This window comes from Vanessa tameamea, chromosome 9 (genome assembly GCF_037043105.1).
Source record: "Vanessa tameamea isolate UH-Manoa-2023 chromosome 9, ilVanTame1 primary haplotype, whole genome shotgun sequence".
Lineage (NCBI taxonomy): Eukaryota > Metazoa > Arthropoda > Insecta > Lepidoptera > Nymphalidae > Vanessa > Vanessa tameamea.
This window is the reverse complement of record NC_087317.1, coordinates 10422787-10433949: the sequence shown is the minus strand read 5'-3', so window position 1 is coordinate 10433949 and position 11163 is coordinate 10422787. Positions and strand designations below refer to the sequence as shown.

The 11163-nt window shown below is 32.8% G+C and overlaps 1 protein-coding gene across 1 annotated transcript; it reads left to right on the top strand.

Annotated features, from left to right (window-relative positions):
* The first annotated feature begins 5675 nt into the window (after positions 1 to 5675).
* LOC135193430 (uncharacterized) lies at positions 5676 to 8320 on the top strand. The gene is made up of 4 exons (XM_064215850.1): positions 5676 to 5748; positions 6495 to 6771; positions 7583 to 7630; positions 8185 to 8320. The coding sequence occupies exons 1-4, from the start codon at positions 5676 to 5678 to the stop codon at positions 8318 to 8320; spliced, it is 534 nt and encodes a 177-aa protein (XP_064071920.1).
* Positions 8321 to 11163: the final 2843 nt, after the last annotated feature.

Genomic DNA, 11163 nt, shown 5'->3' with positions numbered 1-11163 from the left:
TATGTCCTAGAATAGGACATGGAATTTGCATTTTACATAAAAATGCTACGTTTTAATGTGCGGACAGTAAAGCGGGCGGGTAACAAATATATAAAATACATAATATTTTATTATAGATAATACTAATCCTGTACGTGATGGGATTATTAGTGTATAGAGTATTAGAGTTTTTTGGTTACCTGCGTTATAGACTAATTTCCATATTTAAAATTTAAAAAATGACACACTTCCCTACATACTTTCGACTGCAATCAAATTGTCCATACAGCTTCCATCCCCTTTTTAACACTTAAACTGAAGAGATGAGTTATAAAAAATCCTTTGTTAGTGCTCATCTACGTTCCATAGCGCCAAGCACAACTACGTAGTGTTGTTTGTATTCCGGTTTCAAGTATGAGTGAGTCGGTGTTAATACAGGTGCAAGATACATAACATTTGAGTTTCCAAGGTCGGGGCGCATTGGCGATGTAAGGAATGGTTAAATTATTATACAGCGCCAATGACTAGGGGCAGTGGTGACCATCTACCCTACGAAGGGCCAATTGCTCTATCTTTGACTTAAAAAAAAAAACTGTGCCCAATTTCATACTGTTAAGCTCATTCGTCCAGGCTCGGTCGTTCAGGGTGTGTATTCTATATCAGTTAGTCATTTAAATTTTAATTTTATTGTGTATATAAGGGAATTAAAACACCCATCGAATAAACACAACAGTAGCGACTTTTAGCAATTGGGAGATTTCGAAAGATTATATTGCACAAGCAAAACCGTCGGCAGATTTGGTTTGTTTTATATCATATTCCGTAATAAGTCTCTATATCTTATGCTGTAGGTTTTATGTATATTTATTGATTTAGTACTTTTTTAAGCAATACAAAAAAAACGTCTCATTCATTAATATAAATTTGCGTTTGCAATATTATTTTATTGTCAATTGTTTTCATTAATTATTACATATTAAACATTAAACAATAATTTTAACTGTACATGATCACATCAATTATAGAAGAGGTTGGACTTGGTATCATGGTACATATAATTATATTTGCAATTGATGAAATTGAATAACTAATGAACTTTTTCCCTGTACACCCCAATAGAACCTACCATCTCAACCGGTAGTAGCTTTACATTAAACTTAAACTCACGACATAATTCAAAAATACTTTTAAGAGACTTGAGTATAGCTGATTTTGATATTGACCCGAAAAACTGTGAAGTCAGTCAAATAAAATATGAAGCTAGGACCTCGAGCTCCGCAGCTGCATATTTAGCAACTTAAGCAATAAGGTAGTTGATGTCAGCAGTACCTACTAAGAAACATGAAGTGTTAAAAAACCATGAATACAAATTGAGCACGTTACCTAACAAGCCCGTCCACGCCAACTGGAATGATTTGTTGCTCTCGTACGGTTACTCCCATTGTATTTTGCATTGTCGCTACTGACAGCAGCCCTAATGTGATGTCGACTTGTTTACGAACATACATTGTTAACAATGACGATAGAAAATACGAAGACCGCGGAAATCACCTGTTTAATTCTACTTAGAAATATATTTTTCTCTAAGATTTGATTTATTTGTAAGTAGGTTTGTAAATTACTATGTGAATAAAATTACTATAGTGAGAGGGCGATTTATGACACGTCACGACGTTTTTGAATTTGATGAGAAATAATAATCATTTATAATCATGAAATTCAACGTGACAATGTAATAACAAATTAACAGTCGAGCGTAGATACCCAATTTTATTCATGATAGTAGTAGGGACGAAAGGATGGATCAATTTTCAACCTGATTAAAGCAATTCAAAATATTATTATACAAATTATTACGATAAAGAAACAAATGCTTCCTGGTAGAGCTTTGTGCAAGCTTGTGTGGATAGAGACCACCAACTCATCACATATGCTAAAACAGCAATACCTAGTATTTTTATTTCGGTATATAAGCCAGTGTAACAAGCAATATACACATATATCTAGCAATATGGACATAACATCTTAGTTCCCAAGGCTAGTGGCATATTGACATATAAGCGTTAATATTTCTTATAGAACTTTAATTGATATTAAAAATAGAACAAATCCCGAAAATTTCCCATACAAGCACACAGACACACACAACACATGCAGATTTCCTAACGATGATCACGCTGAGCACGAGATAAATTATAAACATATGTAGATTAAGTACAAGGAAAGTCGGTTTTTGTATCCGGATTGGATCTCGCGATCAATGAATTTCTTATATTCATAACATGCTACTATGATCAATATATATATAACCATAACATCATATAGGTACAGATATAAATATTCGAATAGAACATATATAAAAAGGTTAAAAAATCATAATTTATTACAACAACAAGAATTAATTTTTTTTATAAATGATTTGTTGACAGCTTGAAACATTATTACACTCAAAATTAAACATGTTAAATAATACGAAACCAATATTTTACAATACAATACAACAATGTATTGTAAGAATAATATTTTTAAATAAAGAATGTACATTGCAGAGCATGCAGACGCTCAGAAGTGCCAACCAAATAAAAATAAATCACTCGTGATTTATCCTAGCGAAGTCGTTCCGGCCCGTTGCTGAAGCGCAATGTATGACGCTTCTGAATTTTACAATACTACTACAATATGGACAACAGGCAAAGAAGTCTTAAGAATAAATTATATATGTATACAATCTATCAGTCGATAATATTTTTTAATGAACTATTCAATTACCAACCAAACCATTAATTAACCAATTTTTTTTAATGATACTAATAACATTTCAACATTAAAGTAGTTATGCTATACTAAAGTCAGAATTCGAGACTTTTGAATGAACGTTTTACAAGATTAAATGATATTCTATATGGTTTGTTGGAATGTATATTCTACTAAGGAGAATCGGCAAGAAATTCAACATATATTCCAGGTACTTTATTGTGAATAAAAAACATATTGTTTTAACTATATTTAAATATATCTACGATACATATACATTGTTTTAATCACACTCAACCTTGCTTGATATTTATAGTAGAATACTATGAAGCTTCATTTCTTATTAAATACAATGCTTTTCACGCCTTAAATACGATCAGTAGCAAACACATTTATTTAACATGTGATTATTTCATTAACTGTCAACTAGCTACTGAATATATTTATTGTAAAAATATATTCTAAATGCAACACTGGGAAAGAGAATCAAGTTTTAATTATAATATTCTCTCCTCTTAACTTGACGCTACCGTCAAGCCCTACGGCTATACAAGCTATGCGCTTGAGCTCTCTGAGTAGGTATCACCCACTTATTCAACAGCCAAACGGTACTATGTACGTAGTATTGTGATGTTCCAGTTGGAAAAGTGAGTTAGCCAGTGTAAATATAGACACATGAGATATAACATCTTAGTCCCCAAGGTTGGGCTACATCGACGATATGGGAGACCACGGGATACGATGGATACCACTTACCATCTGGTGGTCCATTCGCCCGACTGTTTGCCGATTTTAAAGTAAAAAAAAATATCATGAGACGTTCGCAATGTAAAGACCTTTTGAACACCTTTAAAACAATATTCCGACTTCCATTACTAAACAACTTTGTGACATCGCAAAATGAAAATTTAAATCGTGTCACATCTCATCCCCGGAAATTGAAGTCCGTGACGGACGCTTGACCGCGACTCTGGGACCGACATCTGCCAAAACGTTTTGAAAAGTCTACGTCATCACAATCACACCTAGAATGACGGTTATTTTACTTTTATGTAAATTCATTTTTAAACGACTACACATTTAAATATTGATATTTTAAATAAGGATTTTAATAAGTTTTTTCGAATTAACGCAAATGCTGTTCATCTTAATGATAATATATCTACAATATTTTAATATGTTAGACATAAATATTCATAAAATAGAAAAGTTACCAAGTCATTCATCCAATTGCGATGAGATGTTTTATGTGCTTACTTACATTGGTGTAGAATGAAGAATGGAAAGCAAATGCGAAAAATGGATGCTACCTACCCTAACGGGCTAGCGCAACGTCCCTTTTTTATCTCGTTCTAAAGACACATTGTGCGTTTCACCCACTAGAAGCGAGAGGGTGCCTACAACACCTAATGCACCCTAGCACACCAGAACACCCACTAAAAAACCAGCTGTACCAACTTCGTCTTTTCCGGGGGCGCCACGGGATCGCCCGCGCATACTGCCGCCCCGACGGTTGGCCTGCCTATGTGGGCCTCCAATTCCTAGGAGGTGTCATAACATCCCTATACAAAAATAAAATTTTCGTCATGTAATGTTAATAGGACATTATTATCATCATTATTTCAGATTTTTGCAGCCACATTAAATCATAGTTCATAAAATCTTGTGAACTGACATAAACATAAAATATTATATAATACTTAATACATAAGTGTGTGTGGCCAGATCGTAAAATGGTACCATAAAAATCAATTCATGACCCGCGAGGTCAGCTTAAACTGAGATCAAAGGAGATAGTGTTTAGACTATAGCTTGATACTGAAAATATACGGTACATGACCATCACGACTCCATATCGATATTACCAATAAATTCTTAGCTATATTTCCCAGTGAGATAGTATCCTTGAGTACCGCTGCGTGTGCTCTAGGCTACACGGTGAGGAGATGGAAACGTATTATTTTTGAATTTTGAGTCACTTAAAGACTTTTAAATACTAAACATATTGTTTCTACGTGAAACAAATATACAAGCTATTGTACAAAAATGAGCAGAAATTATAATAACTATTTAACTATTATATGTTGATTGTACTAGACCAGAAATCTTAATATAAGTGCCGACATCAACTACATAACATAAGTTTAAGCTTTGGTGGTATGCTGATTTGATGGTATCCAGAAATCAGAATACTTACTTTCTTACATTGAATACTACAATTATTAAACTTTATCATTTAAAAGTCAGTAGTTCATCGGAATACCCAGCGGGCGCCTATCGATATGATAATCACAGGTTCGATCCCGATTCCTTGAACTATTGTCCTCGCACAAGCTATATTATTAACGGGAGGAGATAATGAAAACGAATATACGTAAGATTGGTTTGTATTTGACAATACTGGTAATTTTATTTTACGTTATTAATTATTTCACCCAACACTTCATAAAATTAAATATAAAGACTCCAGCTCCATACAAAGCGATATCTTGTAATGAAGACATAGCGTAGTGTACCACGCCTCCTCTAAGCGGATAATTGAGTCATTATAGTGCGCGCGCGCATACCCATCGATCGAGATAGTCGACCGATATTGATAGAGCCTCGGGAACTTCGATAGATGCTAGTTCTTAGACGTGATTAAAACGATATAGATTATTTATCTAAGGTATATTTTGATCTCTTATCATAATTTGTATGTACATATTTAAGGATTTAGAACTGTTATTATTTATTATTAACTAGATATTAATTTAATTTAAAATCTAAAAAGTAATATCTTATTTTTTTATAACTATCCATACTAACAGGCCAGCAACGAAATAGGAAATAAATAACTCTGTAATGGAAAGAAATAAAATTTAGACGGATACTTGTCAAATTTAACATAATTAAAAATATTAGGAACGATTTTGTCAAGAATATAATTTAAAGATCACACAATGATACACAAAAACGAAAAGGTTAAAGAAATGTACGATGCGATTGATCCTTATATCAAACAGAGGCCACAAGGTAAGTAGGTATAAAATGGGTGCTACATAGCCGCTTCGATCACTTAAATACTGTGAACATTTCAACCCTATCTATCGACCCTAGATTTTGTGATTATATGTGGACCAAAGGTAAATTTTAATATATTGTAATTTACTTCCCAACTACATAACACCACTCATTGAATCCTCGCATGTATTGTTACATATCAACCGTCAGATCGATAAAACAAATTCATTAATTGAGATAAAGTATCTCATATAGTTTTATAAATCAAAACTATCTTATACTATGCTCGCTCGTTTAGATTAAAGAAAAAATATATTATAAATATAAATCGACCACTTGAATCACTCTATTTATTGAGGAAAATTCGTTGTGTAGTTTAAAGATATAAGCGTACAGACAGCGGGCAGCGATTATGTTTTATACTGTAGAAATGTATAAAATATTGTACTGTATATACTGTAAGTAAATAAAACTGAAGTGTTTATTTGTTTATATTTGATTGAAAAGCACAAATCTTAAAATAATATATTTATTAATAAAGATAACCTAACCTAACTATACAACATCCATTATGGAGTTGAATAAGATCAAAGAACTGTATAAAACGCTTCGAGCCATGGGGGCGGAGCAGTAGCCTGGGTTTTGAACCCAGGACCTCGGGTCTGTAGCTTTATAAGCTAACCACAGCCCGACGATACATTGAAACGCTTACTGCGTAACATTTAACTTAGTTTTAGTTTTATAATATACTTGTGTAGACGTCAGCTATCCGAATTACCGCCAATACGACGACACGCCACAAGAGGAACTCGAGAGTCAGTTTAATGTCTACGAATACCCACACAATGACATTGACAAGCTTCGTGAGAAACGTCAAGACGCACCGACCCCAGCGCCTGATGCTGATTCGAAGCCACCAGAAAAAACGGAGACAGAGTATGAAACATATCATACCCCACTTTACGCCATCACAGCATTCTTCACTCTTTTGCTGATAGTTGGACCATTGATGGTGAAAAAAGGACCAAACCGTGGGTAATACGTTCATCTATAAGTATACGTAAAGACAACATAGATAATATAATGTTTATTATGATGATAAATATTACAAAACTTATTAGTTGATTGCAGATTTGGGAATAATATGGTCGCCACCAGGCCATTTCAAAAACGAAAATATTTTTTTTATTGATGTATGAAATCTATAATTGTAAATATGATATTTAAAAAAATTCCGCATACAGTCTGTTGCCGGTTCTTTTCAGGCCCGACGTGTTTGTGTCCGAACCGGTGGCAGGTTTTTCACGGATTTAGATTTAAATAAAAGCTAGGAATTCTGGTACAAACTCTCTCCGGCACCACTTAGTATTAATTGGGTTACTCTGTTTTTAAATTAATCCGTGTTCGGCGGTGAAGAAAGCGTCGTGAGGAAATCTGCATGCGTCGGATGGAAATGTGTAACTGCTTTCATATTAAACATTAAATTACATTAACAGCCTGTAAATTTCCCACTGCTGGGCTAAGGCCTCCTCTCCCATTGTGGAGAATGTTTTGAGCATATTCCACCACGCTGCTCCAATGCGGGTTGGTGGAATACACATGTGACAGAATTTCGTTGAAATTAGACACATGCAGGTTTCCTCGCGATGTTTTCCTTTACCGTCGAGCATGAGATGAATTATAAACACAAATTAAGCACATGAATATTCAGTGGTGCCTACCCGGGTTTTAGCCCGCAATCATCGGTTAACATGCACGCGTTCTAACCACTGGGCCATCTCGGCTCTCATATTAAAACCAATGCCTTATATTGTTTTATGTTCAAGTAAACTTTTTTCGTGTTTAGGATAGTGCAAGCTTGCGTCATGCTAACCGCATTCTGCATGTGGATCTTGTAAGTGAAAATTCTATTGACTACTAATTATGTAATATTTTAAGAAAATAATATACTTTGTGGTAGAGCTTTTTGCAAGTCCGTCTGAGTAAGTACCACCCACTCGACAGATATTCTACGGCATAACCAGGTCCCAAGTATATTATATATCCTGGTGGCCGTTACTCGATCTAAGACTCAGTAAATAGATTTATAAAGTAAATTTGTTTAAATTTTACACACTTTATTAACTTTATTTGTAAAATACTGCTCAATTCGTCGGTTCGTCTCAAGTCTGGGCGTCTGAAAAGATTGTAATTTTTTTTGGTTCTATTTCCTTCCTTAGTGTTCAATCTCGCTATATAAGTAAGTACTTACTAAATTTCATCAAATTCAGTTCAGTGGTTAACAAACAAATAGATAGAATTACTTTTGAAATTTGATATTTGTAAATTACTAAAAATCATTCTTCATACTTAAAATAAAGCTCTTATTAACGACTAGTTCGTAATATAAGATATTTTAAATTAAAATGTGTACAAATTTTGTAATTATGTAATTTATTATGTTCTCAGCTGGTTCACAATCTATTTTGGTCAAATGAATCCCCTAATGGGACCTCGTCTCGAAAACACTACAGTCGCTTGGATCGCATACAAATTAGTAAGCACTTCATCACTTTTAATAATTCCAGCTAACGAACAACTATAACGAGCTTAAAAGAGTAACTACCTAGATTCTCGCCGGATGTTCTTTGTAGAACTCGTTCTGAACCGTTAGTGGAATTCATGGCGGATTTGTGAAATCCCAATCCATTTTTTATTTTATTAATCTACTTTGTGTTAATAATTTTTAATCTGTTGTAGGGCAACCCTTTTGAGAACGCAACCTTATAAATATTAAATGGCTATCAACTTAAGCTATTTCGTATGAAAAATCGAGGTTTTTTGTTAAAATTAGAAGAATTAAATAATTTAAAATTTAATACAATTAAGTTATTGTTATCAATATAAGTAAATATATATCTTTTATTCATTAAGATGTTAAGAGTGATGCATGATGGCGTTATAGCGTGTATAAGGAAAATAAAAAAAAAATAAAAAAACATTTTAACTTTTTCAATATTACGAATGACGTATAAAAGTAGATGGCAATTTTGTTTCATGCGTGTTTTAATTAATATTTATGTATGTACTACTAATTAATAACTGGTATACTAGAAATTCTAAGGCTCGATGTTTACAGTGAATTTAATGAAGATCTTATAATGAGTTATTTGATTTTATTGTTACAAAGATTTCTATTAGCCAAATTTTATTTTTTGTGACAATAGTGTTTAGTTTTTTCGTTCTGTAATTTTCAAATACATTGTTTTTTTCCTAAATAGGTATATTTTATTATTTAAACTTATAGTAACACAGTCATTAAAATACAACAGTTTTTTATCAAAGTAATCATATAAAATTCATTATCATCCTCATATAAATCAACCTACCTACTAACCTAACGCAAATGAAACCGCGAGCCATAGTTATTAATAAAGCCAAATTAAAACCTTATTTCAATATCTTAATTACAATATGTCAATTGTAATACGAACAAATTAAATCATTTTCAAATAATAAAACTGGTCCTAACCTTAACAGCATTATACAAAAACGAAAATAGCAATTAATTGTCCGATCACGCCACACAATGCAATCAAAAGGCGAGCGTTTTGAACGCCCCCGCACAAATCCCGCGGTATCGCTAAAGATCAAAATAACATTTGTTCCAAAATCATTTATCAGAACTGATTCTCTTTCCATTTGGCGTCCCCAACCGAAATCAGGCAAACCAATTATTAGGTTGATGCTTTGTTAACAAGCGAAAGCGATTTAAAGTTTGTTTTTGATGGTTAATTTTTATATATGACTTGTAATTTTCTGCTTTGAATAGTTAGAAGAAAATGATTTTTACTTTTAACAATGAACGACAAATGACAATGTGTCTGTAAATACCCATGTACATCGTCTGAAGTAATCATCAAGGTGTTTGCCTGTAGCCATCCATCGATGTCAAAGCTGACTACAGTGAACGAGAAAGTCGTCACCCTCAGAGATTTAAAATAGAAGATTTTTACAGCGTATTGCTCCTACAGATCGCACGAGCTCCGCCCGGAATACTAACCAGATTCCTGACCAACTTTGACCCACCACCGTAGACATCGCAAGACTGCTTACCGTTGTTACTTAAATTTAAAATATTTATGATATTTTATTTGATAAGAGCAATTCGTTTATTCCGCTCCGCTTATGTAAAGATATCGACTACTATGATAAAGTTCATTTAATAATAGCTCTAAATTAACATCACCAAATATGTCATCTAGGTAAAAATAATTGTGTTTATTATAAAATTTTATCAGAAATATTTTGATATAAAAAAAATCTGTTTTTGTCACACTTATATTTACTTAATTAAAGCTGTGATTTTTTTATTACTGTGATATTCATAAGAAATACAAAACAATATCATTAAGAAAAAAAAATACAATAAAACTAAACCTTATTAACAATTTCTACAGCAATAGTATATAATATATATATTTGGGGACGAGGTAACGACAAAATTAATAAATCAACTTAAATAAAACAAATAAAACGCTTTCCGCTCCCGTGCGATAAATGTGAACACAGTACAATCAGACTAATGTGTTTCAGGGGAATAGCTTCTTTGTGGGGAGATTGTCATTAATACTTGTTGGTGACGACACTTAGATTAAAATTTAATATTTGTATTAAATCCCGGCACTTGTTATGAATACTTAACTAACTGGAACTATCTATCATAATTTAATCTAGAAAAGTGTTAAAAATGTATAAATAATAGATAAATTGTAGTGTTGCCATTGTATTGCATCCCACATAAATACGTACTAATTTAGAAACATTTAAGTAACACGCAAAAATAAAGAGAACTAGGTTATATTTAAACAAAAGATTCATGTTTCCAATAAAACTCAATCAAACATGATTCGTGTTTAGTACGAAGCAATTTCGGAAAACTAAAAAGGTCACCCTAACTGACAATTGGCGCTGCGTCTATCTATTTTTTGCTCCCGAAATTCGCGCCATATTGCGGACTACCCCATCTAAATGATAATTTTTATTGTAAAGAGGACCCTCGTCCTCCTTACAATAAAAATTATTGCGGCCAGTTTATTTTATTACACTTTTTATTGTATTCAAATATCAGAAGACAAGCGGATTTTTCCCGTTCGTGGATTTCTAAAATATAGACCCTGGAGATTTGGTAAAAAAGTGGAAACCGGATTGAGATGTTTTATCATTGGCTGCTTTCATTTCCACACCCTTTTCAGCGAAAAGAGTGATTCCAACACGTCTGTCCCTTGAACGATTTTCGTACCATTTCTCTTTAACCTCGTGATGCACGGTTTTATGAAGCAGTTTTCTTCACATTTGTTAAAATTTAACATAATATTTTGTGTAAGTTAGAGTAGGTTGAAATTCATTGAATATTTATCAATTTTTACTTTTTAAAACCAATCTATG